The following is a 22,358-nucleotide window of genomic DNA, read 5'->3' on the forward strand; positions in this document are numbered from 1 at the left end:
ATAACATGTTTTCATATTCTGCAAATTATAGATTAATTTAATATATTATGATTATTTATAATATACAGTTTTTTATAATTGATTAAACTTTTTAAACTAAATATTTTTTTAATATTAAATAGTGTTTTTAGTCCAAACATCCTCTATTTTTAAACAGATAGATATATAGTCAAGCCTTGGTTCTAAGTTCTAACTTAGTGGATTTTGGCAACTCACTCTTAAAAGCTCTCGTGTGTTCATTTCTACCTCATTTCCTTACTTCCTCAAGAAGTTTGTTTTGACGTATATAGAAAATCAAAATGTTTATTCTCTTATAAGCAAAAATCAAAGGTTGTATCGTATAGATTCAAAGGGGTTACTGTATTAATACCATACCCCTAGGAACTCTAAATCCCAATATACATGTAAACAAATATAAAAAAAAACTCTGTAAAACTATGTGGGTAACAACAATTCTTGATCTCGACCAAAACAAGTTTGCCTGGCTCCTCTTAATGTTTATTGTTCTACCTCTGTGATTGTTTCTGACTTGGATTTCCCTCTTTAAGATGTAGAACTGTCGTTGAAACCTGAGCTATCACATCTATATTGTAGTTGTGGATCACTCATAATCTCCTGTAGTGAAGTCGTCGACACTGAGCTCCTACCTGGCAAAGGCCGTTGGCTTCTGCTAAATTTCATGCTTTCTTCGGCTAGATCCCTGAGTTTGTTAAGCACAGGCAAAACAGCGTTCCCTAAGTCAGGTCTGTCTTTGCGTCTTAATTCTGCACATTGTAGAGCAAGTTTTGCTGCAACCAAGGCCTCTTCAACTGGCCAGTCAGGAACAGCTGGGTCTAACATCTCAGCAAAAGTTCCTTTTTCAATTGCTCTTTCGACGTGATGAGTCAAACCCATTGGTGGCTTAGCTGTAAGTATTTGCAAAAGGATAATGCCAAACGAGTAAACGTCTGATTTAGTCCCCAACATACCGGTCTGCTGGTATTCGGGGTCTATGTAAAAGAATGTTCCAGCGGTTGTCGTCATTCTATATTGGGTTGCAGTGTCAGCAACAGATGGAGGGACGAGCCTGGCCAAGCCCACATCTGAAATCTTGCTAACAAAATGTTGGTCAAGTAATATGTTTCCCGGCTTAAGGTCACGGTGCACCAAAGGCTCCGGTTTCATCTGGTGTAGGAAATGAAGACCGGTTGCGATTTCAGCGGCTATACGAAATCTTAACTGCCAAGAAAGGATTGGGGAGTTTCCTCGTCTGAAGAGACAGTCTTCTAAGCTACCATTGGCCATGTATTCGTACACTAAACATCCGTATTCCGGACAGGCACCAAGCAGGAGAACCATGTTTGGGTGTCTCATACATGTCAGTACTTCAACCTCTTGCTGGAACTGAGACCTTCCTTGTACCGCGTCTGGTCTTAGAACTTTTATTGCCACTTTAGTATAACCTAGTGTTCCCTTGTAAACAGGTCCATAGCCTCCTTCTCCGATCTTGCGACTAAGCAAGAACTCTTCTGTGGCTTCTTCAATCTCCTCAATGTTGTACTTTCTGTACCTTAAATCAGTTTTCACTCCCCTCTTCTTTTCCTCTGCGGTTTCAATATGCTTTCTCTTTTGAGTCTCAAGTTCTGATATTCTTTGAGCTGCCACTGCCGCTTCCATGGCAGCTCTACTTTTTTCTTTCTCCCTCTCCGCTGTTGCCATCGCTGCTTCCTTCGCAAGTCTCACCTCTTCTAATATATGTTCCTTATCTGCTTTCCACTTGTGTAACTCATTAGCCTGAGAAGAGGAGAATCAGATTATAAGTTTGGTGAGAGAGAATCTGACAGGAAATCAGCTTCTGATTGTTATAAACTCAAAACATACCGCCTTCTTTGCAGAGATTGCTTCCTTGCAGGCACTGTTATACATTTCCATTGTTGACTTTAACTCCATTTTCAGCCTTCTCATCTCGGCTTCAATCTCATCCTGTCAAATTTTGCATTACATCAATGGTAAACATTTTCTCATGCGCAGATGATGTGGTGGTATAAAACTAGTGCAAATACCTGGGACTGTAGTGAAAATGATGGTCTCCCACTTTCAAATGAGCTTGAAGAGTGTCCTGTATATGATGAGCCAAGATCTATAGACTCCTTCCCTGATGTGTATGATGTAGCAAAACTGGTTCGATTTTGTCCATACTCAGAACTGACTGAGAGCCGTGGAATATCCACATTGTCATACAAGGTAGGAAACATCTGATCCACGCTCGGTCTTCCATTACTCACAAATGATATGTCAGAGTCTGTCATCGAGGGATGGTAAATGCCTTCGTATCCTCTTGTCGAAAAGGGAGACCTATATATACAACATGTGATGGTTGCCATAAGTAACGTTTATCTTATGGAAAAGAATGAAAAAAAGTTATATATATGGATGAGAAACATACTTGATCTCAATATTGATCTCGTCTTGTGTTCTTTGCATTGTTTGTTTTCTCCTTTCAGCTGCAACATGAATGAAACCCATTTGATCAGTTAATGGAAAATTAGTTTAATTTTTATGTGGTGTCCTTGAAAAGTATTAGGTCATATATACCATTGAGAATGCTGGTCGGGGTGTGTACATGGTGCCGCATAGTGGAACTCGGAGGTGAACTTGTAGATGATTTCAGAGACGAGATTCTCCCTTTAGAGATTACATATACTGTACAGAAACTCGGTGCCTTTTTCATGACGGTGCTTGAAACATCCGTTGCTTTGAACCTTCTATCAAATAGAGCATATATATATAAATGTGCTCAGATTAAGTTTTTTAAGTAAAGGAGAAAAGCATTTGCCTCATTACCTTAAAAGATTCATCTTCGATAAACCGAGTACTAGAGTCTCGATTCCAATATGTTCCACGTAGTCAACTATTCCTTTAGCCGCACTAACGTCCTCCACAACCACATCTTGGCAGATGATCTGTCAAAACAAGAGTCAGTCAAATGAAAAAGAAATGCTTGACAAGATAGAGAACGTGAAGCGACAACGTACCTCTTTTCTAGCACAGAAGCAACGAAAGGGAAGAAACAAATCTGATGCATCATCGCCTGACTTAGACAGGTTAGATCCTGCATTGAATCAAATTATATGCTAATATGAATATCATAAGACCTCAAATAAAGAAGTTAATACAAAGGGTTTGTCATATACCAGAATAGGGAAGAGAAGAAGAGGATTGTTTGATTTTGACATGAAGAAGAGTAATAGTTTGGCCTCGGCTAAGAAGATTGTTGACAGCCCATTTCATCACGTTTTGGCTCTCTTTGTCTCTGTCAATGGCCAACGTAACATTTCCTTCTCTTTTATCGCAGCTTTTTACCATTTCCACTGCTTATTCTCTCGGTATTGTTCTGCAACAAACATATACTCAATGAGTTTATATATGAATGACACTAATTTTGAATTTTGGAGAAACGCGTTTGACTAATGCTAATATTAGCAAATACATCCCAACAGACAACTTTGACTCTCTTTCTAATCGTCTCCTTAGAGATTGTAACCAACTTCATTAGCCCATCGAGACTTTTCTATTTTCTTTTCTTGGTGGGAATAGAAAGTTTAATTGGAAAGTTTTTTTTTACTCGCACTGTCCCAAAATATATAATTTTTTTTTGGGTTGTTACATTTTATTAGTTTTTCTCAAGTTTTTATGCATAAATGTTTTAATTTAATAGTTTATGACTTTTTAAATTCTGCAGTATTTTTTCTATTGGTTGAATTTTTATCTTTATGCTTTTAGCCAAAAAAAAAATGTTTTAAAATGAAATCAAGGGAGTAGTTTTTTTTTTTGTAAATCAGATAAGATTTACAAAAGTAGTTTAAGAAAAATAAACTTGATGGAAGTAATGAAAAAAATTTACAATAGTAAGTGAGTGTACTTTTCATCTAGTTCAGATTCTTTGTTTTTGGCTGATTTCAGTTGGTTCCTGTTGTTTATCTGTCGAACAAAGATGGTATCTTCCTCTGCTTTTTACCAGATAACAATGAAATATATCTAAATCTTGTTTCAAACGTACGTACCAAGTTTGGGTTTAGGGTTTACCAATATAGACAATGGGGGTTGTTCAGTGGATGAGACAGAAAATAAAACAGAGAAATTGTGTATCGGTGCTGTCTGATGTAATCATAAAAGAAATCACAGGTCAGCAATTAGAAATTTAAGTTTCACCACAAATCTATTATTGGAATGCTTTTGATGCAAAGCCTTCTCTTTACCATTCATCTTTTTTTTTTTCTCTCTGCTGTGTCAATCCAACTCAAGCTGTAACACCACATTGTCCCCTTCTCAAAGGTTTCCTCAAGAGCGCGCGCCTCATGCATCCCATGCAGACGCGCTGCCTCAGCCTTTACATCATTATGGTACCACTAGTGTGTCTCCTCCTTCTCTTCTCCACAGCCACTCATGGTCTTTCGGATTCCGAGGCTATCCTCAACATCAAGAAATCTTTAGTCGTTGGGCAGGCAAACGCGTTGGCCTCGTGGGATGCTAAAACTCTTCCCTGCACTTGGCCTGGTGTCTTGTGCAATAGCGGCTCCGTCTGGGGACTGCAGATAGAGAATTTGGAGCTTTCTGGTTCTATAGACATTGAGGCATTGTCGGGTTTGACATCCTTGAGGACTCTAAGCTTCAGGAACAACAAGTTCGGAGGGCCATTCCCTGAGTTCAAGAAACTCGCTGCTCTCAAGTCACTTTACCTCTCTAACAATCAATTCGAAGGAGATATACCAGATAATGCTTTTGAAGGTATGGCGTGGTTGAAGAAGGTCCATTTGGCACAAAACAAGTTTACCGGTCAAATCCCGACATCTGTGACCAAATTGCCCAAGCTTTTAGAACTGAGACTTGACGGGAACCAATTCACTGGACAAATACCAGAGTTTGGACATGAGCTGCACTTGATAAACCTTTCAAACAATGCATTAACAGGTCCAATCCCTGAGAGTCTCAGCATGATGGATCCAAAGGTGTTTGAAGGTAACAAAGGCTTATGTGGAAAACCGCTGGAAACAGAATGTGATTCTCCTTTTAAAGAACTTCCTCCACAACCTGAGGTACGACCCAAATCATCATCAAGGGACCCTCTCGTTATAAAGATAATAGTCACGGTGCTGGCAATACTCATAATCCTTGGAGTGATCATCGTGCTAATTAACCGCAACTATAGGAAGAAACAACTGACTTTGGCGGTAGAAACCGGACCATCAAGTCTACAAAAGAAAATTGGCATCCGAGATGCGGACCAAACCCGTAGAGGACGACATAAATCTGATCATCGCAATGGGTCAGCTACAACAACTGGAGTGGAGAACACGAAGCTCTCATTCCTGAGGGAAGATAGGGAAAAAATTGACCTGCAAGATCTGTTGAAGGCTTCGGCTGAGATACTTGGGAGTGGATGTTTTGGTGCATCCTATAAAGCAGTGCTATCAAGCGGACAAATGATGGTCGTGAAGAGGTTCAAGCAGATGAACAATGCAGGGAGAGATGAGTTTCAAGAGCATATGAAAAGATTAGGGAGGTTAAGGAACCATAATCTGCTTCCCATTGTGGCTTATTACTATAGGAAGGAGGAGAAGTTATTGGTATGTGATTTTGCTGAGAGAGGAAGCTTGGCTGTTAATCTTCATAGTAAGTTTTCGTTATTTTTACACTTCAAGTCTCTATGATTTATTGTTGCTTAAGAGTCAAATCTTTGTAGGTAATCAGTCGTTAGGAAATCCAAGTTTGGACTGGCCAACAAGATTGAAGATCGTGAAAGGAGTTGCAAGGGGGCTGTTATATCTCCACCATGATCTACCTAGCCTAATGGCTCCACATGGTCATCTCAAATCCTCCAATGTTCTCCTCACCAAAGCCTTTGAACCACTTCTCACAGACTATGGCTTAATTCCGTTGATCAACCAAGAGAAGGCACAAGTGCACATGGCAGCCTATAGATCTCCTGAGTATTTGCAACACCAACGTATCACCAAGAAAACTGATGTATGGCAGCTTGGCATACTCATCTTGGAGATCCTAACCGGAAAATTCCCAGCCAATTTCTCGCAAGGTAGTGAAGAGGATTTAGCGAGTTGGGTGAACTTGGGTTTCCATGGGGAATGGGCACCAAATTTATTTGATAAGGAGATGGGCAAGACAAGCCATTGTGAAGGACAGATTCTCAAACTCTTGAGAATCGGATTGAGCTGTTGTGAACCAGACGTGGAGAAAAGGTTGGACATAATAGAGGCTGTGGAGAAGATTGAGGAGTTGAGGGAGCAGGAAGGGGATGATGACGACTTCTATTCAACGTATGTGAGTGAAACTGATGGGAGGTCATCTAAAGGAGTGTCAAGCGAGAGCATCAACTTGACATGAGAAGAGACAAGAGTTTGCTCTTACTCTGTATAAAAACAATGAGAGTTGATGGATGTGTGGACATTTACCTGTGGAACTGAAGTAATGAACGCTTGATCTCTTTTATATCATATAATGTATCTACAACAAACATGACACACAAATGCGTGAATCCCGTTGATTATTACACGTCTCTTCCGTCTTTCTATCTCTCTGTAGATAATGACATGATTTCTTCACACATTCATCATATATGGCATGTGCATAGATCTTTCAATACACCCCATTAACTAAAAACCATTGTCAAGGCTACATCCTTGCCCATTAAATTATGAGACATTAATATAATAAAGTCTTGCTTGCTCTAACGACAAGCGGAAATTTAATCTAAACAATGTAGATTCCATTTAATATGTGAGTAAATGTTACATGCCATTCTCAGGAAAAGAGAAATTTGAGGGTCAAAATCAGTATAACCAACGTCAGATAAAGAGAGACCTTCAGATGGAGCTGGAGGAGCTGTGGCTCGTCTGCACGAAGCTTGTAGCAGTTTTAACAATGCATCATTATCCGCACCAGCAGCTGCTTCCGGATTGATGTTGCCACAAGAACTCTTACCATCTGAAAGTTACAAAAACAATTACGATTTAAGTGAAGAAGAGAATTTGAAAAAATTAGGACTCATCAAGGCTGTTGTTGTACTATTTCCCTTGTATGTGTCTAGTATATGTACAATGTGATTCTTAACTTTTCAAAAGTTGAAGGTAATTATTTTTTATAAAGAACCAAAACTTGCAACTTAAGTGTAATTGAAGCTAATATTAGGCTTAAAGTAAACACCTTGCGGAGAAATCGGTTAGCCACAAGCTCAACGCACATACCCTTCTTCCTTCTACATAATCCTGGTATAATTAATCACAAGAAGTTAATTTTAGTTTCACATGGAGAGCTAATCTCCTCTTTAGGACACGCTTGCAAAGAACAAGAATTCGCGAGAGCGTTTAATCAAGAACCAAAATGCAATGTACATTTTTGTTTCTGTTAAGTCTCATGTTTTCTATCCTTCAATAGCCAGGATAAATGAAACATTATGTAGGTGGACCTCTGAAACGTCAAACGGTCAAAGATAACCCATATAAGAAACCATTTACACGTCAAATTTATGGCAATGTACATCATGCTGATAAGAGAGGTAAATTATCATGCTGGTAAGAAAGTGGTCTAGAACTGTTGCGATGCTAAAGTGTAAGCTCTTACTCGTTTCTTGCAGCCTTCGTATCACACGTAAACATCTTGTAGGATAATATGTTTCCTTGAAGCTGCTGTAAAAGTTGATCAACCTTGCTTACACTGAAGTCACTTGCTTTCTCTACTACTTGAAGATTTTTGCTGGTTTCCTCAACTTCAAGCTCATCATCCTCGCTCAACATTACTCCTTCAGTATTCTCATCACTTAAGAGTCCATTTCTTTGCTTTTCACGGTTCTCATCAAAGATAAAGTTCTCATGATTCTTGCCACCTTCGCTCAATGGTTCAGTATCATCCAAGGGAAAGATGTACAAGTAGCGCCTCCATTTTGCAGAGAAATTTGGGTGAAATGATCTGGAAACCTTCATTTTCAGTGCATAGTTCCAAAAATACGATTAGAAAATTTATGTATCTTTACAAATACTTTTTTTATAAAATTTTGCAGAAAACTCAAAAAGGAGACGAAACCCATCCTGAATAGAGAGTATACCTTAGAGATCGACACAACCCTAAGTTTCCCAGAATAATCTTTATTGATATCATCTTCAATTTCAATGGGTTCAATGTCTTTTCTCCAGGTATCTAAGAGAAAAACTTAATCAGGAGGACGATACAAGCCATCTTAGAGACTAACACAACCCTCAGGAGCCAAAAATTGGAATACTCATGGAGAACAAAGATCAAATGGTTTTCTCTTAGTTATTGGTTAACTTAGGAGAAAGAAAAGCCATTAACTATTTTCTTAGGAATCAGAATTTTCACGTACAAAAAGAACAAACTTGATTAAGAGCAGACACTCCTTTGTCAGTTCTTTTAGCAACAAGTACACGTCCTTCTAATGGTTTACATGTTTTTTGAGCAGTTGGGCTTTCTTTTCAATAACAAATCCCCCGAGAGACTTCTCTACCACACTTAAGAAACCACAAAACGCTAGAACAATCATTTTTCAGGGAAAATGAGCAAGTACATGTTTGTGTTTGGTGCTTTTGCTACTCTTTTTCAAATGCAATGTGCCCAAGAAAGGATGAAAGTAACCTATTTTTGAACAGTGTGTAAGTCAGGCTGTTTCTGCCATCCATCCAAAGAAGTCCCATTGTACGAAAGAACGATCTTGAAATTGACTCTTTCTGATAAGCAGATTTTTCACCCAGGGTATCAATTCCCTATGCAGTTGTAGTACAAAGGGTTATCAATCAAAATGGTTGTTTATGCTAGCAGGAAGGATGCAATCAGAACAATGCAAGTCAAGCAAAACAATTATGGATTTTATCTAACAATCCTAAAATAATAAAAGAAAAGAATATAAACAAAGAACCACACGACCTAAGCACTCGATGCAAGCATTCGAGTACATGATCGGGTGGGGTGATCGAGTAAGCAAATGAAATATGAACAACTCGAGGGGTTACTCGATGCAGGTTATCGTGTACCTGATCGGGTAAGAGATCGAGTGATGAATGAAAATGCAAGCAATTAAAATACGAAAGCTTCTAAGGATGGGGTAATCGAATTCTAAGTGTTCCTAACCAGTACAGATGCCTTACATGCCTGAAGCAAATATTTCCTAGACGATGAATCTCTAAAATCTTGTTAAAACACTCTCGTGATAGAAACAATCCACCTTCACTCCCCTACCCAAATCTCGTTGGAGAAACATGACCAAGCAGGCATTAAGATCCGATTCATTATTGTCAGTAAACCCCTTACTCATCTAATCTCTTAAAACTAAGTGAGTAAACCTCTAGCATTGGTTGATTCAAGCATCTCATCTACACCTCTCGGTGGTAAAACACCTTATATCTAATCTCACCCTCTCGGTTTGTTGACAGCATTAAGAACACCAATCTAGAAGGAAATGTATTAAACATATTCAATCAACTAAGACATCCTAACCGATCAAGAACACAAAATCATCTATCCCATCTCTAGAAACTTTACTTCACTACTCGGAAATCAAAGCAAGAAACATAACAACAATTATGAAAGAAAATTGCATTATATTAAACGATAAAGTAGAGGGATAAGAGTACAAGAAAGAAATCTAAATAAATGATTAAAAGTTATGAAATAAAATCCAAAACAAAAGGGAAAAGTGTTTGAGTCGCTCAGTTCTCTCACAAAAGCTCTCGCTCTCTGGTTTGAGGGTCTGCGGCGTGCTGGTTTGCGAGGAAGGAGAGGAGGGGTTTATATATGGAAAAGCCTTCGACCTAGCTTCCCAGACCTGCCCGATGGTCCACTCGATGGGGTACACGGAGTACACGAGGATGAAGTTGGGTTACTCCTCAGATAGATCTTCGGGTTGTTCTTCCGGCTCTTGGATCCTTTTCGATCATGTTGGGGTTCAGACTTGTTCTTCCAGCTCGATGGCTCCTTCGGGTACATGCTTGGGTTTGTCCTTGTTTTTCCCCATTCTAGGCTCTTAAGCACCTGTTTTCGTCCAAAATATCAGGACAATACAAGTCAAGCCAAGCAGATAGGGTTTTTGTTCTAACACTAAAATAAATAAAAGAAAGGAATATAAACAAAGAAACCACACGACCTAAGCACTCGATGCAAGCAGTCGAGTACAAGATCGAGTGGGGTGATTGAGTAAGCAAATGAGATATGAACAGCTCGAGGTATTACTCGATGCAGGTTATCGTGTACCTGATCGGGTAAGTGGTCGAGTAAATAAAGAAAATGTAAACAAATAAAATATGAAAGCTCCTAAAGATGGGGTAATCGAACCTAAGTATTCTAGACCAGTACAGATGCCTTACATGCCTCAAGCAATTATTTCCTAGACAATGAATCTCTAAAACCTTGTCACCACACTCTCGCACTAGCAACAATCAACCTTGATCACTTACCACACTCTCGCACTAGAAATATGAACAAGCAGGCATTAAGAACGATTCATTATTGTCAGTAAACTCAAACTCATCTAATCCCTTACTCAGAGTCAAGTAAACCTCTAGCATTGGCTAATTCACGCATCTCATCTACATCTCTCGGTCGCTGAAACGCCCTAGATCTAATCTCAACTTCTCGGTCCATTGACAACCTTAAGAACACCAACCTAGAAGGAAATCTATCAATCATTTACAATCAAACTAAGGCATCCTAACCGATCAAGAACACAAAATCATGTATCCCATCCCTAGAAACTTTACTACACTACTCAGACATGATAACAAGGAACAAAATAACGAAAATGAATGAAACTTGCATTGTATTAAAAGATAGAGTAGAGTAGAAAGAGTACAAGATAGAAATCTAAGAAAACTATAAAAACTATGAAATAAAAATGCAAAACGAAAAGGAAAATGTTTGAGTCGCTCAGTTCTCTCACAGAAGCTCTCGCTCTCTGGTTTGAGGGTCTGCGGCGTGCTCCCTTGCGAGCTAGGAGAGGAGGGGGTTTATATATGGAAACCCTTTTGACCTAGCTTCCCAGACCTGCCCGATGGTCTACTCGATGGGGTACACGAGGGTGAAGTCGGGTTACTCCTCGGGTGGATCTTCGGGTTGTTCTTCATGCTCTCGGATCCTCCTCGATCGTGTTGGGGTTCGGACTTGTTCTTGCAGCTCGATGGCTCCTTCGGGTACATGCTCGGATTGTCCTTGTTTTTCCCCATTTTTGGCTCTTTAGCACCTGTTTTCATCCAAAATATGCAAATGCAGAAATGCAACACCCTAAATGGTCTAAAAGTGAATTCCTACAGTTAATGACCTAAAAATGCTAAGTTAGAGGTATGAACAATGCAAAATATTGACAAAAAAGGATGCTAAAAACATATAAATTAGAGAGTTATTAGACCCCCCAAACTTAAATCTTGCTAGTCCTCTAGCAAGGAAGTAAGAGAGTGCGGTTTGAAAGTGGGGACTCATAACCTTAAGATGCTTAGTGAAGGATTCAAGCTAAAGTCCTTAAAGATAGTTTAATGGTGCTAAGATCAATCAACATACTTACAAATATTTTTCTATGCTTATTACCATGCATCGATCTAGTTCAACCTCCAACTAAAGATAAAGAACATCTCTTTCACATTCAATTAAGTGTTCGGCGAATTCTTGCAAATGGAAGGTGAATCAAGCTCAATCGGTTTCAAGGGTAAGACTTTTTAGTAAGGTGATTTCAAACAAATTCTTTGGGTGGTTTTCTCTCAAAAGAAGGAATGCTAGCCAGTTGTGAAAACTATCTAAGACTAAGAACAATTTGGGCATACAAAGCTTAACTCTTGATGATCTACCCTTTTCTCATTCACTTTTTTTATTAAACCCCCTAGAATTAAACTACTCACATCCTTGATTTTAACTCTTTTTTATTTTTATATTCCCTAAGGTTTAGACTTTTAGACTTTAAACTTCTAGCTCTCTCTCTCTTTTTTTTTCTTTTTTTTCTTTGCTAAACTCCTAATATGAATATATATTTTTTCTTTCTTTCTTTCTAGGAGACTATAGCAAGAGTTTTCCTATTTTTTTTTTTAGAGACTTAGAGCTAATTGACTCTAACCTTAGAGACTTTTTCATCCCTATTTTTTTTTATTCCACAACCCAACCCCAAATAAACATTCTAACCACCTATCTTTCAAAACCGAATCTATTAGTTAGTTCAAATTCTAACTTAGCTAAATCAAGAGGCAGTTCTTTGTCGTTCTCAATACTCTCAAGGTTTCACAACCTATAGCACAATGAAAGAGGCCTCACTCAACAATTCACAACAAGGTTTGAAAGAAAAGTTTGGGTTCATGGGTAGGACAAATGAATCGGGCTAAACGAAAAAATTGGTAAAAATGGAGTGCTAACCCGAGTTTAGAGTTACCATGAGCAAGTATTCAAGTTCCATAAGCAAGTCAGTTAAAGTTCAAATTAAATCCAATAATATAGAGATGTTATAATGTTCAAGCAAGTGGAGGAAGCATTAAAAGACACAAGGTTCTAAGCAAATATTTTTCATTTTTTTCCAAAGATTGATCTAACAACAATGAACTGTGACTAAGGGCTATAGCTTCAATCCTATGGTTTCATTTTAAACAAAAGGTAGTTTTAATCATTGTCCCCTAAGATGCAAATGCAACAATCCTATATGAAACAAACTAGACTTAATCCTAATATGTAAATGCAACTACATGAACATCTTTTTTTTTTTAAAATTTTAAATTTTTTTTTTGTTTTTTAATGCAAATAGATGCAAACTCAAATGAATAAAACTAGCATGCAAAGATTAGAAATAAGAAAATTAAGAAAATAAAATACAATGTTAAATACAATCTAGGACTCTCTCCCAAACTTAAATTACACAGTCTCTGTGTAAATAAAAGTTGGAAAAAGAATCCAAGAACCACACAAAAATGAAATAAACTAAATGCAATGTTATTTACAAGGATCGGATGAAAGTGGTACCTCATGGGTTGGTGAAGAAGGAGGTTGCAGCAGCTTCCATACTCGCCAACGTGTAGCCTGGGTCGTCTCCGGCTTCAGCAGGTGCCGGTGTTTGCTCGTCAGAGAGCTCAGAAATGCGCACGGACGACTTACTCAGACCAGCATCCGAGGGGTTGATCGAGGGTGGGATCGCGTAGCTCATCGGGTAGGGAATCAGGTAGTGCGATGGAAAACACAAAATGAAAAAATATGAATCATATTTATAGACCTGCCTTTGGGATTTCCTCCCAAGTGAGCTTGTTTATAGTCCCTAAGCTTGACTTTCAATTCGTCTTAGACTGGCGTGGGATCGTCGAGGCGCAGAGATGATTCCACCTCTGTGCTCTCATTTGCCATGTATTTCTTTACTCTTTGCCCATTCACAGTGAATTTATTCTTACTTTTACCTAGCAGAGTGACTGCTCCATAGGGAAGAACTTCCTTAATTTCGAAAGGTCCTGACCATCTAGACTTGAGCTTCCCTGGGAATATCCGAAGCTTTGAGTTGAACAAAAGGACTTTGTCTCCAGATTTTAAATCCTTGTATCGAATCTTCTTGTCATGAAAAGCCTTGGTTCTTTCCCTGTAGATCCTCGAATTATCATAAGCCTCCAGCTGTATCTCCTCGATTTCATGGAGATCCATTACTGTCTTTTCTCGGGCCGTCCTTATGTCCAAATTCAGCAGCTTGTCGCCCACATTGCTTTGTATTCAACCTCGACCAGAAGGTGACAGTTTTTTCCGTAGACGAGCTGGAAAGGTGTCCGCCCAATCGGAGTTTTATAGGTGGTCCTATAGGCCCATAGCGCATTAGCTAGCTTGAATGCCCAATCTTTTTTTGTGATTCCCACGTTTCTGGCTAGTATCGCTTTGATCTGTTTGTTGCTTACTTCCACTTGTTCACTGGTTTGTGATATGATCCTCCCAAGGATTCGGCACCTTCGAGTTGGTTGATAGAGACACCTTGATTCTAAAGACGACGAAGCCTCAAGAATAAGGATGGTGGAATGAATGGTCGCACAAGAGTTGCGGAAAGACTCTTGATATACCGGTTTGATCTTTCAGCCTCGCACCAAAAAGATCGGATCTCTCAGCCTCGCACCAAAGAGATCGGGGTTTTGACTATCGGAATCACACCAAGTAGTCGGTTTTGATTGTTGGAATCACACCAAGCAATCGGTTTTGTTCACAAAGAACAGAAGAGAATCACTCTCAAAAAGAAAAGGTTTTGATAAAAAGTTGGATTGTTGATTATTTCTTTACTCTTACATGAGTTTATATAAGATAAGAAAACTTGGTTTTTGTCTTCCCAAGGTTTCCTTCCCAAGGTGAGTTGAACTCCAATTTTCGTCACTTCTCTTTGACCACAAAATAAAGTGATTATTTTGGGCTTTCTTGGACTTGAATTAGGCTCAAACTGGGCTGGACTTGATAGGTATCATCCCCAAAATAATTTCCCATGCTCTCTTTTGCCATAAGTTCTTGTATTAGCCCATTAAGTACCTCCTTGATCTTTTTAACTCTCTTTGACTCCTTGATCCAATTTGCTGATGAGAAACAGCATGGGCTGTATCATTTCTTCATCTTGGGCTTAGTAGAAAACAACTCCTGGTTGCCAAACATAATTCTGGAAGCTCTTAAACCAACTGGACCTGAAACTCATCAAGTTAAGAAATAGATCCACCTCCTTTGGCAAATGGGACGTAACTCTGTGGTTTGTTGGCCAAATCTTGTGTTCTTGAGCTTGTTGGAAACATAAGAGATCCATTGAGATCCTCCAGTTGATTTCGTGTCCAAATTGATTCTGAGTTGGTCTGTGTAACACGATCTTTGGCTCAGACGCGAAAATGGAACTAGGACAGATCCACTGACTTGAAATATCCATATCTTTCAAGTATGAACTGATTTTAACGTGCTTCCAATTCTCAGTGGTTCTAGGATGGATCAAGATTTCAGAACAGTTTTGTTCATAGCTTGAGTACTTCTGGCTTGGTCGGAATCCTCCTTTGAATGCTCGTAGGTCTAAGTCGCGTAGCCATGAGTTCACCTGATTTGTAAAATGAATAACTCCTTCACCTAAACTCTGATTGGACTGATTCAACTTCGAGATATGCTCTAGATGCGGTAAGAATGCATCCCAAATAGCATTATGGTAGGAAGAGTTGATCTTTGACTTCGTTCGTGTTGAGCAAGACTCAAGGGTCGTCTTGGATGGTCTCATGATCATATCATACCCCTCCTCTTGAAAAAGTTTCGTCCTCGAAACTGTAAGACTTTGGGTTGGAGAGTGTTGAAGTGACTCTGGTGGCTTACCATGAGGAAGATTTGCACAGTTTATAGTGAGATCTTTCTTGGTTCCTACAAAATCAACAACTTGCTCTATCTTGCTTGACGATAAATGTAATGTTGGCTTTTCTCTCCTTGTTGGTTCATCAGATGAATCATCCATACTATCAAGGTTGTTGATGATAATGCCTTTCTTCGCGGCTTCCTCACTCTGATCTTTGCTGATCTCTTTGTGCTTTGGTTCCTCGGCTTCTGTTTGCTCACTCGGTGATTTTGCTATTTCTAACAGATTTTTCTGAACCAACAACTCCTTGTGCTCCTTTGGTGATGGTAACGAAACAAAAGCAGCTTTCTCTTCTTTAAAAACAAGAGATGTCCTTTCTCGTTGGTAACTTGGTGTGACAGTAGACGCTCCATCAGTTGGTCTAGAAGGCCTCCTTAGAATATGATTTGAACCAAGAGGGTGATGGTTGGGAACATATCGTTTCCTCAAAATAGACTTCAATTCTTCCCAAGTCTCAATAGGGTGTTCTCCATTTCTCCTCCTGCTTATCACCAACTGATCCCACCAAGTAATGGCATAATCACACAATCCAGTGACTGCAACTTGTACCTTCTTCATTTCGCAATAGTTTTGATAACTAAAAACCGACTCAATCTTTTTCTCCCACTCTAGGTATGCATCTGGATCATTCCTGCCTTGAAAGGTAGGAATCTCCAACTTATTACCTCCAATGTTTTCATAAGTTTGATCCATGCCATCTCTGTGTTGTGGCCTCCTATGGCTTGTTCTTGATGATTGAGTAGTGTAATAATCGTCAACCCTTAATACTCTAAGTTGATCTCTTTCTCTTCTATGCTGCAACATTTGTGGTTGTCTTTGTTATGCCTCCACTTGTACTTCATCCAACCTCTTGTAGATTGCACTCATCTCAACCCTCATCAACCGTCGCATCTCTCCCATAAGTGCTTGAACTTGTGGATCATTAGACATTTTTTTCTTCTTTTTTTTTTTGCTTTTTTTTTTGCCTTTTTTTTTCTTCTCTGTTTTTTCTTTTTTTTTTCTTTTTTCTTTCTTTTTCTTTTTTTTTTCTTCCTTCTTTTTTTTTCTCGTTTTATTTTTTTTTGCCTTTTTTTTTTTAAATAAAATAAATAGAAATAGAAGATGAAAGGATGAGAAGATGAAAATAAAGAAGATGGAAAGATAGAAAGATGATAGATAGAAGATTGAAAGATAGAAAATGATAGGAAGAAGATGAACGGTTAGAAGATGATAGAATGATAGAATACCAAACTCAAGGGTGTGCTCTGATACCACTTGATATGATCCTCCCAAGGATTCGGCACCTTCGAGTTGGTTGATAGAGACACCTTGATTCTAAAGACGACGAAGCCTCAAGAATAAGGATGGTGGAATGAATGGTCGCACAAGAGTTGCGGAAAGACTCTTGATATACCGGTTTGATCTTTCAGCCTCACACCAAAAAGATCGGATCTCTCAGCCTCGCACCAAGGAGATCGGGGTTTTGACTATCGGAATCACACCAAGTAGTCGGTTTTGATTGTTGGAATCACACCAAGCAATCGGTTTTGTTCACAAAGAACAGAAGAGAATCACTCTCAAAAAGAAAAGGTTTTGATAAAAAGTTGGATTGTTGATTATTTCTTTACTCTTACATGAGTTTATATAAGATAAGAAAACTTGGTAACAAAGCCAAGTATTATTCTTGAAACTAAAAACAATAAAGATAGATAGTTGAATGAAGATTCAACTCTTGAATTTTGTCTTCCCAAGGTTTCCTTCCCAAGGTGAGTTGAACTCCAATTTTCGTCACTTCTCTTTGACCACAAAATAAAGTGATTATTTTGGGCTTTCTTGGACTTGAATTAGGCTCAAACTGGGCTGGACTTGATAGGTATCATCCCCAAAATAATTTCCCATGCTCTCTTTTGCCATAAGTTCTTGTATTAGCCCATTAAGTACCTCCTTGATCTTTTTAACTCTCTTTGACTCCTTGATCCAATTTGCTGATGAGAAACAGCATGGGCTGTATCATTTCTTCATCTTGGGCTTAGTAGAAAACAACTCCTGGTTGCCAAACATAATTCTGGAAGCTCTTAAACCAACTGGACCTGAAACTCATCAAGTTAAGAAATAGATCCACCTCCTTTGGCAAATGGGACGTAACTCTGTGGTTTGTTGGCCAAATCTTGTGTTCTTGAGCTTGTTGGAAACATAAGAGATCCATTGAGATCCTCCAGTTGATTTCGTGTCCAAATTGATTCTGAGTTGGTCTGTGTAACACGATCTTTGGCTCAGACGCGAAAATGGAACTAGGACAGATCCACTGACTTGAAATATCCATATCTTTCAAGTATGAACTGATTTTAACGTGCTTCCAATTCTCAGTGGTTCTAGGATGGATCAAGATTTCAGAACAGTTTTGTTCATAGCTTGAGTACTTCTGGCTTGGTCGGAATCCTCCTTTGAATTCTCGTAGGTCTAAGTCGCGTAGCCATGAGTTCACCTGATTTGTAAAATGAATAACTCCTTCACCTAAACTCTGATTGGACTGATTCAACTTCGAGATATGCTCTAGATGAGGTAAGAATGCATCCCAAATAGCAGTTTGGTAGGAAGAGTTGATCTTTGACTTCGTTTGTGTTGAGCAAGACTCATGGGTCGTCTTGGATAGTCTCATGATCATATCAGTTTGCGGGTGATAAGTTGCCGCGACTTTATGCTTGACTCCGTGCTTTTTCAACAATCCATCGAAAACCCTGTTAATGAAGTGGGTTCCTCCATCACTCATTACTACTCTTGGGATTCCAAATCTCGGGAAAATGATGCTTTTGAACATCTTCATTACGACCTTGTGATCATTCGTCGGGCTGGCGATTGCTTCTACCCATTTCAAGACATAATCGACTGCCACTAGGTTGTACATGTTTCCATTCGAGGGTGGGTTGAAGGATCCCATGAAGTCTATTCCCCATACATCAAAAATTTCGACTTCTAAGATCAGCTGCTGAGGCATTTCATTTCGTCGACCTATGCTACCCATTTTCTGGCACGAACGAAATGAAGTATCTTTTGTGCTTGGAGTATCTTTTGGACTGTTTTTGAAGGTGGCAAAATGTCCTCCATAGGCGGACCCATGACAATGCTCTAGTACTCCTTGGACTTCCTCCTCTGCTATACATCGTCTGAACAGGCCATCCGTCCCTTTCTTGTAGAGATAATGTTCGTCCCAGTAGTAGTTGTTGACATCCCTGAAGAATTTCTTCTTTCTTTGAGCGTCGTAGTTATTAGGAATTTCTCCGCACACCAAGTAGTTCACGAAGTCTGAGTACCATGGGAGCTTAACCGACTCGATTGCCATGAACTCGATCGACCTTGCTGACTTGGGGATTGAGTAATCTATCGTGTGTCTGATTGTGTGGCTCATTTCTTCCAAGAAGGCGATGTGCATCAGTTTTTCTTCGGGCATTGAGTCGTCTATTGGGAGTGGATTTTCAATTCCTTTTTTATTCAGGATTTCTATGTCGAATTCTTGCAGAAAAAGGATCCATCTGAGGAGCCTAGGTTTGGTGTCCTTTCTTGAGTAGATGTACTGTAGGGCGGCATGATCCATGTAGAAAATTACCTTTGAACCGACTAAGTAGCTTCTGAACTTTTCAAACGCGAAAACCAGAACAAGTAGTTCCTTTTCAGTTGTCGCATACCTCGTTTGGGCATCGTCCATGGTTTTGCTGGCGTAGTAGATCACGTGGAGCTTTTTATCTATTCTTTGACCTAGTACCGCTCCCACAGCGTAGTCTGACGCATCACACATAATCTCAAAGGGATGGTCCCAGTTAGGAGCTTGAATTATTGGTGCGCTCACCAAAGCCTCCTTTATCTTGTTGAAGGCATCTAAACAGTCCTTGTCGACAATAAACTCTACTTCCTTCCAAAGTAGCCGTGTTAACGGTCGTGCGATCTTAGAGAAGTCTTTAAAGAATCGCCTGTAGAATCTTGTGTGTCCTAAAAAACTTCTGACATCTCTCACTGATTTGGGAGGTTGCAGCTGAACCATTACTTTGATCTTGGCTTTCTCGACCTCTATCCCCTTTTCTGAGATCTTGTGCCCCAAAACTATTCCCTCTTGGACCATAAAGTGGCATTTTTCCCAGTTTAACACTAGATTGGTTTCTTCACACCTTTTCAGCACCTTGCAGAGGTTTGACAGACATGATGTGAAAGAAGCTCCATATACTGAAAAGTCATCCATAAAAACCTCTACCATTTTTTCTATTAAATCCGAGAAGATAGATGTCATGCACCTTTGGAAAGTCGCGGGAGCGTTGCACAAACCGAAAGGCATCCTCCTATAGGCAAAAGTACCGTAAGGGCAGGTGAAGGTAGTTTTCTCCTGGTCAGCAGGGTGAATTGGGATTTGGAAAAATCCACTATTCCTGTCTAGGAAGCAGTAGTACGGGTGGTTAGCTAGTCGTTCCAGCATTTGGTCAATGAAAGGCAGGGGGAAATGATCCTTCCTAGAGGTTGCGTTGAGCTTCCTATAGTCGATACACATTCGATGTCCAGTTATCGTCCTTGTTGGAATCAGCTCATCCTTCTCATTTTTGATGACGGTGATTCCTCCTTTCTTCGGAACGCAGTGCACCGGGGATACCCAAGTGCTATCTGATATAGGGTAGATAACTCCAGCATCGAGCAGCTTCAGAATTTCCTTTTTCACCACTTCTTTCAGGTTCGGATTCAACCGACGCTGAGGTTCCACACTAGAGTACGATTCATCCTCAAGGTTTATCCGGTGGGTGCAAAGATCAGGGGATATACCCTTGATATCATCTAAAGTATAGCCTATTGTTCTCCTATAGTTTCTTAATTGAGTGCAAAGCAAATCCAATTATTTTTCAGGCAGGCTAGAATTGACGATCACTGGATAGGTTGAATTAGGTCCTAAGAAAGCGTACCTTAGCCCAGATGGAAGAGGTTTGAGTTCCACTTTTGGCGCTTTAGACTCGGACCAATCATCAGTGGTTTGGAGTTGCTGCTCGAGGTTGTGCTCGATCATCCTACTTGATGGGGCGATCGTATTAGCGTCCGGGTGGGCTGGTGTTGAGAAACTGCACGAAATGACGTAGGAGGTGACTACTGACATGTCTGAGCTTCTGTTGTCGAGCATCACTCCCTCTCTTTCAGCTTCCCTCATGTCCTCACTTAGCTCTAGTTCGATGACATCTAGAGAAGTATCACACAATTCCTTGTAGAGCTCCGTTTCTTGATGCACGAACCCTTCCTTACCATCATTTGTCAGTGCCGTTTGTAAACAATCCCCTATCGCAATCTCCTCAAATGCCTCCTCGCGCAGTTTTTCTAATCCCTCTATACATAAGGTTTGCCCAACTATCGTAGGTTTTTTCATAGTTTCCCGAATGTCAAACTGCATAGTGAGGTCTTCCCCGAGCTTCAGATCGATCTTCCCGTTCCTTACATCAATCATTGCTCCTGCGGTGGCTAAGAATGGTCGTCCTAAGATAAGCGGATCCCTTGGCTCCACATCCATTTCCAAAACCACGAAGTCGGTTGGTATGTCTACTGACCCTACTTTGACCGGCAAGTCTTCCAAAATTCCTCTTGGCAACCTCATAGTTCGATCAGCCAGAACCAGTTGGATGTCGGTAGACTTGAATTTCTCGAATCCGAGACGTTTAGCTACAGTAAGTGGCATCAGGCTGACTAACGCCCCCAAATCGCAGAAACATCTTCCGAACTTCAAAGGTCCGATCGAGCAAGGTAAAGTAAACGATCCCAGGTCACTTAGTTTCTTAGGTGCGGCAGTTCTCTGAATTATGGCACTTCACTCATGATCGAGTATAACCATCCCTTGAACTTGCTTGATTCGCTCCATGACTGCATCTTTCAGGAATTTCTGGTAAGGAGGTATCAAGGTGAAAGCATCCATAAGGGGCATGCGAAGTTCGAGTTCTTGCATCTGTTTCTCAAACAATGCTTTGTACTTCTCCAAGAGTTCCTTGCAAAATCGTCCAGGGAATGGCAGAGGTGGCTTGTAAGGTGGGGGAATGAATCTCCTTTCTTTTGTCTTTTCTCTTCCTGGTTTGTCTGCAGGGGGCGGAGTTACCTGAGGGTCAACCCGATCACCTATCCGAGTGGTGTGGTAGGGTGATGGATCGGGTTGAGCATCGGATTGTGATGGGGAGNGGTTCAGCAGAAATGATTGGTTCACCGAGATCTTCCCTATCTATATCATTGCTGTCCTCAGTGATGTCCAGTGGTACTGTTCTCAGGGGTAATTGTCGGCCACTCCGTAAGGTGATCGCGTTTGCAGACTCTGTGTGACTTGTTGAGGTGGAAGCCGGGTTATCCGTAATCAGCTGAATTCGAGATCCTAAGGCATCAAACTTGTTGTGCAATTGTTGGAAATTGGCTGACAGACGACAAGCGAGATTGTTGAATCCTGTATTAATGCAAATTGTTTCTGTCTTCTGAGTTGATAGGGCTGTATGCATTAGGGAGAGTAAATCCAGCGATGACGAACTTGATGGCGGTATCAGGCTGTGTATCGGGTTTTGGTATGGCACAATCGGATTTGGCTTGTAGTTGTTGTACCCTTTGTTGTAACCTCCTTGGTTGTTAATGTAGTTAACATCCTCTATCTGTATAGTCTCTCCATCTTGTTGTAGAAACTGCTCTTCCTCTGATAGGGCATGAACATGCTTCTGCTGGTTGAAGAACTTGTCGAGCTTATCATTGAGGGCTTTCATGTCCCTCTTGTACATGGCATCTTCCTCTCCTATAGATCGCACAGAGCGATCATATTCCTCATTGTAGTTGCCATCAGATTGAGCCTAGTTCTCCACTAGGTCCCAACCTTCATCGACATCCGTGTTGAGGAAGTTACCATGACTTGCGGTGTCCAGCAACATCCGTATCTTGGGGACCACTCCTCTGTAAAGTGTCCTCAGCAATGAAGCATTGCTGAAGCCGTTATGTGGACATCGGGTAGTGTATCCCTTGAAACATTCCCAAGCTTCAC

The 22,358-nt window shown here is 40.1% G+C and overlaps 2 protein-coding genes and 1 pseudogene across 2 annotated transcripts; 1 reads left to right on the plus strand and 2 right to left on the minus strand.

The window, feature by feature from the left end:
- On the minus strand, positions 544–3,345 carry LOC104719250 (U-box domain-containing protein 35-like). The gene is made up of 8 exons (XM_010437128.1): positions 3,174–3,345; positions 3,015–3,091; positions 2,824–2,942; positions 2,575–2,741; positions 2,426–2,483; positions 2,043–2,334; positions 1,861–1,962; positions 544–1,773 (listed from the first exon to the last, which is right to left on the minus strand). The coding sequence occupies exons 1-8, from the start codon at positions 3,343–3,345 to the stop codon at positions 544–546; spliced, it is 2,217 nt and encodes a 738-aa protein (XP_010435430.1).
- LOC104719251 (pollen receptor-like kinase 1) lies at positions 4,279–6,532 on the plus strand. Its single transcript, XM_010437130.2, has 2 exons — positions 4,279–5,652; positions 5,723–6,532. The coding sequence occupies exons 1-2, from the start codon at positions 4,338–4,340 to the stop codon at positions 6,379–6,381; spliced, it is 1,974 nt and encodes a 657-aa protein (XP_010435432.1). The 5' UTR covers positions 4,279–4,337; the 3' UTR covers positions 6,382–6,532.
- Positions 6,446–22,358, minus strand: part of LOC104720469 — a 17,137-nt pseudogene continuing 1,224 nt past the window's right edge.

This window comes from Camelina sativa, chromosome 10 (assembly GCF_000633955.1).
Source record: "Camelina sativa cultivar DH55 chromosome 10, Cs, whole genome shotgun sequence".
In the NCBI taxonomy this organism is placed as follows: domain Eukaryota; kingdom Viridiplantae; phylum Streptophyta; class Magnoliopsida; order Brassicales; family Brassicaceae; genus Camelina; species Camelina sativa.